The 13311-nt window shown below is 41.3% G+C and overlaps 1 protein-coding gene across 8 annotated transcripts in view; it reads left to right on the top strand.

The window, feature by feature from the left end:
* The window catches only part of trim2a (tripartite motif containing 2a), a 239418-nt gene that overhangs the window by 217857 nt on the left and 8250 nt on the right, over window positions 1-13311 (top strand). For 4 of the 8 annotated variants that reach the window (XM_069926685.1, XM_069926683.1, XM_069926690.1 and 1 more), the window contains 2 exons: window positions 6873-6943; window positions 11633-12342. In XM_069926685.1, the coding sequence (XP_069782786.1) occupies window positions 6873-6943; window positions 11633-12073 (512 nt within the window). In that variant the 3' untranslated portion in view covers window positions 12074-12342. Of the gene's footprint in view, window positions 1-6872; window positions 6944-11632; window positions 12343-13311 lie in introns of those variants that run through there. The other 4 variants (XM_069926689.1, XM_069926688.1, XM_069926687.1 and 1 more) reach the window with 2 other exon arrangements.

The following is a 13311-nucleotide window of genomic DNA, read 5'->3' as shown; positions in this document are numbered from 1 at the left end:
GACCCATTGGACATAGTAGGAGAAGAAGCCCAGGCACCTCCTTAAGGCTTTCATGGTCCTCGGAATTGGGAGGCCTAACAGTGGGCTCATTCAATCGGGGTCAGGGCCAATGACGCCATTCTCCACCACATAGCCCTGGATCACCAGATGTTTTGTCTGGAACACACACTTACTGGGGTTATACATAAAGTTCAGGGCCTTGGCCATGTGGAGAAACTACTGGAGGTTGGTGTCACAGACTTCCAGAGTGTCCACAAATGGTGACATTGTCGAGATAAGGGAAGGTGGCCTTCAACCTGTACTTGTTGACCATTTTGTCCATCTGTCTGGAAGACCATTGGTGATACCAAAACGGACCGACTGGAAATGATAGAGATGTTTGTCTGCCTTATATGCTGTGTATGGGGGGTCCCCGGAACGGATTGGTAACTGATGGTATGCAGCTTTCAGATCAATAGTCGAAAAGACCCGGTACTGTCCAATTTCGTTTACAATGTCTGAAATTTGAGGGAGGGGTACGTGTCCAGAAGTGTGAAATGATTAATTGCTTGGCTATAGTCAATCACTAGCCTGGACTTTTCATCCCCTTTCATGACTACCTCCTGGGCTCTCCATGTTACTAGGATTAATGATGTTTTCTTTGAGCAGCCGGTGTGTCTCAGCTCTGATAAATTCCTGATTCCCCCACACTGTATCGCCTTCTCTTTGTAGCTATTGGTTTGCAATCAGGAGTTAGGTTCGGAAACAGTGCGTCGGGGATCAATATTTAGGTTGGAGAGACTGCACGTGGAGTCTGGCTTTTTGGACCTTGCGTTCTGCACCGTGATTGGAGGAAATGGGCCAGAGTACTCCATGGTAATGCTTTTAAGGTGACAAAGGAAGTCCAGGCCCAGCAACACAAGAGCACACAAATCCTTCAGTACATACAATTGGAATTTACAAAATTTCCCCCCCTTTTACAGTTAGATGTACTATACAATACCCCTGGATCTTCGCAGAGTGCGAGCGTGAAGCTAGAAAATATGATAGTACATCGGGTACATTCTTACATTGTACCAGAGAGCCTTCGCAATGCTTATAAAGCTCTCAGTAGAGCCAGTGTCTACCAGACAATCAGTCAAATGTCCGTTTACTCTCACTTCCATCGTTAAGTTATTCAATTGGCAATGTATTGCCTGATCTAGGATGACCAATGCCAGTGCTCCGGAAACCCCGTCGTTCCCCATGCTGATGTCAACTCTCTCCTCAGCTCACGGACAGACAAGATGGCACCGACCTCAAGGTGCAGCAAGATGGCCGCTGTGGCTTCCCGCGATGCTTCTTTTCCAGTGGAAGGTCCAGCTATGAGGCGCTGTAAGATGCTGGCAGTGAACAGCAAGGAAAGGCAGAGACCAGTTTTCGGGACTCAGGCATGGTTCGAGCAATGATTTGGGCTTTGCACACATGGTCGCCCTCTTTGGGTTCCCTTTAGCCTGGCAGACCTTCACCCAGTGCTCTTGCTTACTGAATCCTGAACACACGGAGTCCTTTGTGGGGCATCAGGCTTAGGGGTGCTGTGCCTGTCCACGGAAGTAGCATCCCCTGTTGCATGTGGCCGCAGCAGTTGGTGCTGGGGCTGCAGGGATCACAAGCCCCAATGACCTGGTCCTCTTAAAAAAAAGGCACTGCTTTCATTCATTAGGTCGACAGCTCCCAATTTGGCCTGCTCGAGTGCTTTCGTCAGCTCCAGAGTACTGGCCAAGTTTTTCTTCTCTAACTCCAGCAGTCGCTGCCTCACGTACCTTGACCTCACTTCTGCCATGAGGATGTCCTTGATTTGTTCCTCCTCTCTCACCTGGGCCTTGACCGCTTTATAGTGGCATTTTCTGGTCAGGGCCCACAGTTCAAGAACATACTCATCCAGCGACTCACCCAGACGCTGCCGACGTTGAAGAGTCAGTGCCTCGCCAGCACATCATTCTGGGGCCTCGTGTAGTGGGCCTTCAAGTCTTCTATGTCCGACTTGTAGGTAGCACAGTGTCTGATGACAGCAAACCCCTTGGGTCCCGACTTGAAAGAGAAGTGCTGATCTCCAGAGGCCATCCCAGTTGAAGACTTATTGTGTGGCCATCAGGTAGGACTGGAAACACTCCAGCCAGAAGGCGAATTCCTCCTGGGCATCAGGAAACAGAGGGTCAATCTGGAGCATGCATGGCTTCAACAGGGTTTCCATCCCATTTCAAAGCTATTAAAATTGTAACATGATGAATGCACTCAGGGACAAGTGAGGAGTACAAACAGGCTTTTAATAACTTACAATCTGCAGTAGACACAATAGTCCTCAGATGAATCTGAGGTAAGGCAGGAAACCGAAGGTTAATACTGGGGTTGGTGAGGGTGGAGCCAGCCATCTGAACAATACAAAGTGAATTCTAGTTCACTGCATTGGGTAAATTTACCTCTAACTTTAATTGGAAGAGCTAATTGTATTAAAATTAATATTTTTCCAAGAATTAAATATTTGTTTCAAACTTTACCAATTTCCGTTCCTCAAATTAAATAAACAAGTTAGGAAATTTCTTTGGAAAGGTAAAGCAATGAGATTATTGATGGAAAAATTAATGGAAATATGGACAAGGTGGATTGCAACTTCCTAATTTTAAGAATTATTATTGAGGTTTGTCACTTCTTTATTTGGGAAAACTAAATGAGCTTGGGTGTAAATTGAGTTAAATAAAGTTGGAGAAGAAAAAGTGTTTATATATAAATAGGAAGGAAGATTGATGGATTGCTGACAGAGATGCTCTATTATTGAAACATTTGATTAATATTTGGAATTAAATTAATTTAGAAAATGATGGAGATTCCCCGTCTCCAAATATGCCATTGGTTAACCCTCTTATAACTTTCTCTAAAGATAATCCATTTTTGAACATATGGTGTCATAAAAGGAATTTGTAAAATAGGGGAATGTGATAAGAGTGGTCGATTGATGACATTTGATCAATTGAGAGCTAGATATGATATTCCACATAATACTCTTTTTTGTTATTTTCAATTGAGAGCTTATTTGAGAGATAAACTAGGACCAGAAATGATGTTAATAGATTGTACAGATTTAGAAAGATTGATTACTGGTGGAATTGTTAAGAAATTTATTTCATTAGTTTAGATGGAATTACAGGAGAAAATGTCTAAATTAGGTTTATATAGGTCGATGGGAACAAGATTTAACTAGATCAACAGACATAGCAAAAATTGTGTAAAACCTATTATGATTAATACAATTAATGTAAGATATAGGTTGCTTCAATATAACATTTTAATCAACTATTTTACACCTCAAAAATTGAATAAATTGAAATCAGATATTTCGGTGATGAGATTGGAACATTTTTGCATTCAACTTGGTCTTGTTCAAAAGTTGAACCATTTTGGACTTATATGAGTAAATTTTTTGCAACAAGTAACTGGTGTTGTTTATCCATTAAATGCTGAATTACTTTTGATGGGAAATTTTGGAAATATAATTCCTAAATTAGATTTATCAGATTCTCAATTAAAATTTGCTAAATTAGCTCTGTATTGCTGTTGCTTGGAAATCTGATGTTTCTTTAACATTAGGAAGATGGCAAACAGAGATTCAAAGTTATATTCTGTTAGAAAAAATTATGTATAATTTGAGAGGTAAATAGTAGGTTTGAATTTATAAATAATTCCTTTGATTCCTCCGGTTTTCCCTTAATGAATTAGCTTTCCGTGGAAATGTTTTTATGTGAGATCTTCGAGTGTTTCCAAGAGCAATCCAAATCAATATGTATTCTTATTCTTTTAGTATATTAGTGTTTTATATATACCTTTTGTAGTTTAGTTTTATTTTGGGTTGGTGGGGGGGTTGTTAGTTTTTCTTTTTTTAATATACACAAATTTAACGTATTAATCATTTTCTTTGTATACTATTTTGATATTTGAAAACTCTATCTATGCATGTGTTTATTATAAATAAAATATTTCTAAAAAATAAATGTTGAGGGCATAGTTGCGGACATGGTGTATGTGGACTTTAGTAATGCCTTTGACAAAGTTCCATATGCCAGATTAGTCTGGGAGGTTAGATCATCAATTGGGTTCAAAATTGACTTAATGAAAGAAGTCAGAGGGTAAAGTGGAGGGATGTTTTTTTTGTGATTGGAGGCCTGTGACCAGTGGTTTGGTGCAGAGGTCATTGATTCAATGTTGCTTGGGGACATGCGTGGACAACCTTATTGATCTTTAATCCCCTGTTCTCTTTCTACTTTCTCTTTTGGTTTAATTGGATTTGTAGAATCCCTTATGATTCTGTCCATTTAAAAAAAAACTAGACATGTAGCATGGTAGCAGGCCCTTCCGGCCCTCAAGCCCATGAATCCCAAATACCCCAATTAACTCCCCACCCCCCCCCCCAATACATTTTGAAAGGTGAGAGGAATCCGGAGCACCAGAGAAAACATGTGGACACGGGGAGAATGTACAAACTCCTTTGGCACAGCACATGTGGCTTTCTAGCCACCCTTTATATATACTCAAATACCCCTTGTCCAGTAATCTAAGACAAATTGTTCTCAGTTGAAAAGGCCATAAATTAGTCTTACAACACCAGATCCAGGTTCAATCCTAAACTTCATTGCTGGCTAAATGAAATTTGTGTTTTCCCTGTGTGTAGGTAGGTAAGTTGGCCACTGTAAAAGTACTTCTTTTATATGGGTAGGTGGTATAGCCTTGGAAAAGTCGATGAAAATATGGGATTAATGTTGGATAGGTGTAATTGGACTGTTGATGACTGCCACAGACAGTAGCTGAAAGGTTTGTTTTCAGAGTGACAGTGGTCTAACGGTGTAATTACAAACATTGGAGATTCCTTAATTGTCATGTAATAGATGGAACAAGTAATATTACACAACATTGCCTCTGCCTGGTGTAAGGCAGAGAAAGATTGTTGCCTGGTGCCTCTACTATCTGGAAAAGAGAAAGAGAAGCAGAAGAGAGTCCCTTCAGAGGCACTGAGTACCCATGGCTTAGTCTCCTGCAGCTGCACCTGTTTGATTCATTGGCAACTCAAACTCCAGATCCAAACCTCCAACAAGATCAGGAAGACTTCAGCACCCAAGGCCCTTCAGAAGCTTTTCTTGCCCTCAGCACTCTCTTGAATCCCAGCTCTGATACATAGTTCCCATCAACCAGACTCCAGCAGCATGCAGCTCATGCGGGTCCCCTGACTTCAAGTCACCCACACCCCTCAGCCACTGAGCCTCTCGCTGGGCTGCTGGCATAGTCTCCTTTGCCTCCTTCTCAGTGGTAGGAGTGGGTGCGGTGGTGTTGTTCTCCTCTTTTCTGGTGCCCTGCACCAGTCCGCTGCTCTCTTAGAGTCTGCAACCCCTCAAGGCTGCTGACAAGCACAGGCTTTGGCATCTTGGACACAGAACCTGCTGTTGAAGGATTTTAAAATAAAACTGTTGGCTCTTTTAACAGGCTTTTAAAACCCTGTACCAAGCTGTCAGCATTAGGACTTGCCAGTTGAACCCTTCAGAGCAGTGTCGACTCGCCACTCTCCTGGGTCCAAGCCAGCATCAGTGCTGTCGTAACAGCAGCGCCACCGTTTTTTGTCCCCACTCCAACCAAATGGGCGGATGGTGATGGGTGGGTTCCCCTACTCAAGGATCCTTGTTTTCCACTACTCATTTGAAACTGCACATTTCAACTAATAACCAGCTTGTATGGATTTAATTGTAAAGTTAACTCTGATAACACTGGACAAAAAAAGTTTTCAAAAGGTTTTCTTCCTGAAAGGAAATCGGGGATTATGACAGACAACTTCAAGCTGAACACAAAGATCATTTCAGATTTGCTGTATCACATAGGAAGTTGAAGAAATATTAAATGAACTTTTATTGAATTTAGCATGTTTAGTCGCATAATGATGCTGCCACATTCAACTGACCTAAAAATGTTTGGCTGCTGATTTTCATTTGTACTCAGCATCTGATGCCTGTCATGTCAGTATCCAACAATAGTTGGCCAGCATTGATCTTTCCAGTTGTGACAGATTGTAGGTATGTTTTTGGGAGACAAATGGGGGCAGGTTTTTTGGTGTTGTTCACATACAAACACTTTAAAACAGATCTTATTTAAAATACTGGAGCTCCACTCATGCTAGACCTGTCGGCTCCATCTTGTCAAAAAGACCACCTGCATTTAAAACTGTTAAAATACATAGTGTTTTCAAAGTACAAATGTTTAAAATACACTACAACTCCAATTATCTGAAATGGCCAGGACTGGGCCTATTTAGGATAAACAATATTTTGGGAGAAATTATCATTTTTAAAATCAGTCCAGTAGCAACAGTAAATCATTTGTAACAGTGTCTAAACAATAAACAACATGGGAAGGCTTTTTAAGCACAATATCACAAGATATGGCCTATAGAGTCTGCTCTGAAATAATGTTTCATTCTCACCAAAAAAATAACCTGAACGAAATAAGATAAATCCAACACCAAAAAGTTGAAATTCTATTTGGGGGTTTCTCCAAAATTCCAACATTTTTTCACGTTGTGACATCAGTTTGACTCCAAAAAAATTTAGTTATTTGAGAATTTCTGACTGTTTCAGATATCCTCATTTACCCATAAATTTTCAAAGGCAAAATTATGTAATTTTGGCTTTGATATGTTTTGGATAAATGAGGAATTCTGATTTTTCTGAAATACTCAATTATCGGAAAACAAATTGGGGAGCTGTCACCACCGGGTCCAAAATCTTTCAGGTAACTGAGGATTTCAGATCATTGGAATTGTACTGTACAATTTTATTTCTGTTTTTTTAAGTAAATTTTTCTTAACCTCTGTCTTCTAGGTCCTCATTTTGCAGCAGTCAACAACAATAATGAAATCATTGTCACAGATTTTCATAATCATTCTGTTAAGGTAAAGTTCTCCACTTTGAATCTATTTGCCACTAATTTGTTTTGAGAAGTCTAATAGCTGGACCTGCCCTTCTGAGTCATGCCGTTCAATGATTGTAGTTCACTGTTGTAAAGATCACTACAGCCATTAACTATCAACACAATGGAACAATGTTATTGTCATTTTGTGATTTATCATTCTGGCCATAATTTATTAATTCAGGTTTAATCTGGGCCTAGTTGTGATAGGCTGTTTGAATACTCCTCATGTCCTTCTGTGTAGTATTACTTTAATATTGAGAAAATATTAAAGTAAGCTCAAAGCAACTGTGGTGGCTGGAAATCTAAAAATAAAGCAGAATATGCTGGAAATATTCAGCATATTCAATGCCTTGGGTGGAAGATCCTATCTCAGAACTGTTAAACTGAGGAAAGCATGGGTCTCCTTGATAGGGTAAAACTGGGATGACCATAGAGATAGGATGTTATCTGGTTAACCTGAATGGGAGCAGGTAGAGAACAAGAAGACGCACACAAGAATAGGAACTGGAAAATGTAGAGGACAAAAAACATGTACAGGGGTTCAGACTGGCATGTCTTCCATTCCAGAGAGAAGGAAAGAAAAAAATGGAAGGAATGGGGTGAAAACAAATAAGGTAAATGTTCATAATCTTTTCCATGGGGTAGGGATTAGAGGGGATAGATTGGAGTGCCGCAGTTAGTGTGGTGGTTAGTGCAACATTATAATAGCAACTGCAACCTGGGTTTGAATCCAGCACTGTTTGTAAGAAGTTTGTACTTTCTTTCCATGACCTGTGTGGATGATAATTCACTTTATTAACATTGTACCAGTAAACCAGTCAATGAAATACAATCAGTATCGACCAGAAGTTAAAAATAGTGCAATATACATTGCAATAAAACACCTGCAATTAAACCCAACAATAACACAGTATTCTACAACCAACTGTTAAAAAGTACTGATTTTAACATGCACAGTTAAATCTAACAAACACGCAGAACACAAGCAAGTACTTTGGCACTGTTTTCCAAATTCCTGTCGAACACTGAGTCTCGTGATGTGTATGCGCTGCCATCTTATCTCCTGTTTCCCCGGGTGCTCCAGTTTCCCCCACATTCCAAAACCTATGTGGTTGTAGGTTAATTGTGTATATTGGGGCAATGACTATTCCCCAGTTGCACTAACTTCCACTGTGATGAAATGCTTTGAGAAGCTGCTCATGGCCAAAATTAACACTTACCTAAGCAAAGATCTGAACCCACAGCAATTCACTTATTGTCACAATCACTCCACAGCAGATCCACTATCACTGGCTCTCCACTCAACTCTGGATTACCTTGAAAACAGCAATTCATACATACAGCTGCTCTTCATCAACTACAACTCAGCCTTCAGTACCACTATTCCCTCTTTGCTGGTCAAGAAGCTACAACCTCCAGCCCTCTGTAACTGGATCCTGCTTTTACTATTGTTAGGGAATTTAAAATGATTGGCTACAGGAAGCTCAACTTTAGACCCACAAACAGAACGTAGGTAAAAACACAATGCTGGAGAACTCAGCACATCAAACTGTGTACTTTATATAGCAAAGATAAAAATGCATAACCAACGTTTTGGGCTTGAGCCCTTCAAGGTATGAGGAAAATTAGGCAAATGCACATTTTGTTAGACGCCTGCCTACATTTTGCTGATACCTTGGCCAGCATAGATTGGAAATACAGACGATACAGTGGGACAAATAAGGATCAGTGGAAGATCTTCAAAGAGATTTTTCACAGTGCTCAACATAAATAAATTCCACATAAACACAAGGACGGTAAGGGAAGCAAATAAGGAAGGCATCAATACATTCAATGTGGCCCAACAATAGTGTGAATCTAGAAGATTGGGAAAACTTTAAAAAGCAACAGAGAATCATTCTGCAAGAAAGAGAAGATAAATTCTGAAAGTAAACTAGCATAAAATAGTAAAAATTTTTACTTGAACAAAATGGAAAAGGGTAGGTAAAGTGAACCCCAAGTCCCTTGGAAAATGAGTTGGGGATTTATTATTGGATGTTGGTGAAATGACCGAGGCGTTGAACATCTATTCATGTCCGGCATCACAATGAAAGACTTGACCAACATGCCAAAGAGCAATGTTAAGGATCTGATGGGAGGTGAGAACCTCAATACCATCACTAAAGAGTGCTGAGCTCATGGAACTCCAAGTAGGTAAGCCCTTATGATGGAATGCATCCCAGGAATCTGAAAGAAATGGTGGAAGTTATAGCAGATGTAATAGTAGTAATTTACCAAAATTATTCTAGACTCTAGGCATGTCCTGGCAGATTGGAAGATGACAACTGTCACGCCATTGCTTAAAATAAGAATGTATAAAAAAGGCAGGCAACTATAGTCTGTTTGCTTAAAGCCTGCATTCAAGAAAATGGAACTAGCGTCTGGAGCGAAATACAGAGCCCTCCATAATGTTTGGGGCAAAGACACATTTTTCCTCTATTTGCCCCTGTACTCCACAGTTTTCAATTTGTAATCAAACAATTCACATGTGATTAAATTGCACATTCTAGAATTTATTCAACATTATTTTAGTTTGACAATATGGAAATTATACTATTTTTTTTAAACATCGTTCCCCTATTTCAAGGCACCGTAATGTTTGGGGCATTTGGCTTCACAGGTGTTTGTGAGTACTCAGGTATGTTCAATTGCCTCATTGGTGCAGGTATAAGAGAGTAAGGCTTCCTTCTAAGATTCTGATCACCTTTGGAGTCTGTAGTTGCCATTTTTCAACGAGGACCAGAGTAAGCCAAGGAAGGCCACCGAGTGGTTACGTACTTACCTTGGTCGGGAGGAGGAGAGTGAGAGTGTCAGGATCACCTGTGTGGCAGTGAGCCAATGAGAAGGTCAGAGGAGTTTGGCTGGGAGGTGTTTGGGGAGTTGAAGAATGCAATATCGTGTCTAGTGAATAATAAAAGAAAGTCAACTTTATGGTTTGATGAAAGAAACGCGAGTGTATTCTTTGCTTGTAATCTGTTATAAATCAGTGCTGTTGCAAGTGATGACCCCGGGAGTTCACAGTACCTTCTAATTTAAAATGGATAATGATGAGGATAAATCCCTTACAGGAACAGTTGGGGAGGGCAGACTGAAGATTCCCCCTTTTTATTAATAATACACCAGAATGGTTTATAATCCCCAAACCGCGCTTCGCTGCCCTCAGTGTGATGAGTTAGAAGATGAAGTATGGTTTATTTGTGGAGTATCTTCCAGAGCAGAAGTGGAGGACATCTTAGTGGATCTGGATGGTAATCCCCAATACGACATGCTTCAGGCAGCTATTCTGCTGTGTACTTAGCCATCTAGAGAGAATTGTATTGCCCAATTACTAGCTGATGACAGCCTTGGTGATAGGCAACCTTCACAGCTGTTGAGGAGGTGGTGCAGGCTAGCTGGAATAGATCTTGACATTCTCACTCTCCTCTCGACACAGGTAAGTACGCAACCGCAACATAGAGTTACGCAACATGTTATTTTGCCCAATGAATCGAAAGTGGGGGAGATTCAAGAATTTCCGACACCAGCTGTGTTTTTTTAGGTATGATGATTTTTTTATTGTTGATTCCTGCAAATTCTGCAACATATCTATTACTCTAACATCTCTACCATCTCTAAACTGTTTCTGAACATTAATAAACCAAAAGAGAAGGTTGTTGACTTCAGGAGGGCCCGGGGATCATGCTCCACTGACCGTTAATGCATCATTGAGGTTGTCAAGTTCCTTGGTGGACACTTGATGGAGAATCTCACCTGGTCCCTTAACACCAGCTCCATAGCCAAGAAAGCCCCGAAGCACCTCTACTTCCTGCAAAGGCTGAGGAAAGTCCATCTCCCACCCTCCATCTTCACTGCATTCTGCAGAGGATGTATCAAGAGCATCCTGTGCAACTGCATCAATCCCTGGTTTGGAAGCTGTACCTCCACGGACCGCAAGACCCTGCAGAGGATAGTGAAGTCAGTGGAAAAGATCATTGGGGGCTCTCTTCCTACCATGAAGGGCATCTACAACACTCGATGCAGCTGAAAGACAATAAACATTGTGAAGGACTCCACACACCCCTCATGTAAACTGTTCTCCCTTCAGCCATCTGGTTGGAGGTTCCATAGTACCCAGGCCCTTATGTCCAGATTGGGCAACAGTTTTTTCCGCCAACCAATCAGACTCCTGAATTCACAGAACATATGTGGATAGGGTACTGTAGACTTTTACTGTGTACATCTTAATATTTTAATGTGTTTAACTTCTTCTCTAACTTATATTTATGTAAATATGCTCCGTGATCCTGAAGAAAAGCTTTCTTGTCTTTGCTGCGCTATTAAAAAGATCTGGTAAGTCCGTGTCCAAAAGACCATTGACTTTGGAAGATAATACTGTGCGTGTTTTCAGTGATGTGAAGACTGCGCTTGCTAATGCCATGATGTTTGTACATCAAAAGCACAGCCTTGCTCTCTCTTAACGAAGATGCATCTGTCAGTGCTGTGGGAGCAGTGTTAGAACAGTGGGCAATTGGAACCTCTGGTGTTTTTTTTTCAGCCAAGCTGATGCCAGCTTAGGAAAGTATACTACATTTAATTGAGAACTCTTGGCCATCTATCTCACAGTGAAACATATCCATTTTTTTATTGGAAGGTCATCCTTTCATCATTTATACAGACCTCCAGCCTCTTACACATACTGCAAGTACAAGCACACATCTCTACTTGCCCAGAGAGATTTGGCACTTGGACTTCAGCCTGCAATGGACATACAGCACATCCAAGGAAAAGCAAATGCCGTGGCACTCTGTCCAGGCGTGACATTGACACCTTACATGCAACTGTGGGCATCGATTTCACCACCATGGCTTGTGTACAGCGCACTGATCCCAACCTTATCTGGTATCGCCAGATCAACTCTGGTCTCCATCTTCAAGATGTGACCCTGGATAAATCAGGTGAAAAGTTAGTCTGCGATTTTTACACAGGAAGGCCTAGGCCTTTTGTGCCAACGACTATGAGGCGGGAGATTTTTGAGTCTCTTCACAATATATCGCATCCTAGTTACAGAATGTTTTACCTGGCCTTGTGTTAAATGGGATGTTGGATTATGAGCAAATACCTGCTTACCGTGTCAAGGTTCTAAAGTCTCCAGATGCACAAAATCCAAGCTGAGGAATTTTTTTGTTTCATATTCCTGTTTCCAGCACTTGTACCTAGACTTGGTAGGCCCACTTCTGCCATCTTGAGGATATACGTGTATATTTTGGTGTCTAAGTTGACCTTCTGATAAGTCGAGTCCCCATTTTCAGCCTGATTTTCATTCTTTATCATATATTGAGAGTATAAGACAAACCCAACCCCCCCCCCCCCCAAATTTTATGCAAGGAACATGCCGAGACTGGTGTCTGGACCTCCCAGCAACAATCGAAACTTTGTTGCAACACCCCAATCGCCAATTAACAAATCTGTAAATTCAACAAGCAAATTAAAAAAATAAAGAAAACCTTTGCTTCTGACCAGGGAGATGCCAAACAGAGCTGGGGGTCACTACGGTGACTCCATTCTCAACATTGTGCGCAGTGCCCTCTGCATCAAAGAAGTTGCCTCGCTGCCCGAGTGTACTCGGTGCAGGAACAACAGCTATGTGTCAGCTCACGGGCAGGAGCGGGGAACCAGCCTACCAGGCAAGAGTGGGGACCTCGGCTCTTCAATTGTAAAATGTCTGGATGGGTTATGGCGGCAGTGGGGAGGTGTCAGAAAGTGATGGTGGGAAGGTGCTTTCCCATACACCTAATATATGTCGAGCAGTTTTTTTTTAGTTGAATTTAAGATCTCATTTTTGTAATGGTCATTATTACGACGGATCAAGGGTCTCAGTTCAAATCGGCATTGTTTCAAGCTCTCACTGCTCTTCTGGGCACTATCCATATTTGCACTATGGCTTACCATCTGTAGGCCAACAGCCTCGTTGAGCATTTCCATTGACAGTTGAAGGCAGCATTAACAGCAGGTGGTGATGCATCTACGTGGAGCAAACATTTGCCCATGGTTCTCCTTGGAGTGTGTACTTTCGTTAAGGCGGATCTTGGTCGTTCAGCAGCAGAGCTAGTTTATGGCACTGCATTAACTTTGCCAAACAAGTTTGTGAATCTGAGTCCAAGTACAGCGTTCTATGATCCGACTAGTTTTGTTGATCATCTTCAGGAAAACACGAGATCACTCCAACCTACTCCTATGTGGCAGGCGACACCTGCAGTGTATGTACTGAATGATCACACACCATTCTCCTGTTTCTCTGGCAAGATGCTGTTCACAAACCACTTCAGCCCA

This window comes from Narcine bancroftii, chromosome 3, assembly GCF_036971445.1.
Source record: "Narcine bancroftii isolate sNarBan1 chromosome 3, sNarBan1.hap1, whole genome shotgun sequence".
NCBI lineage: Eukaryota > Metazoa > Chordata > Chondrichthyes > Torpediniformes > Narcinidae > Narcine > Narcine bancroftii.
The sequence above is the reverse complement of the archived record's forward strand: the minus strand, read 5'-3'. Positions and strand labels throughout refer to the sequence as shown.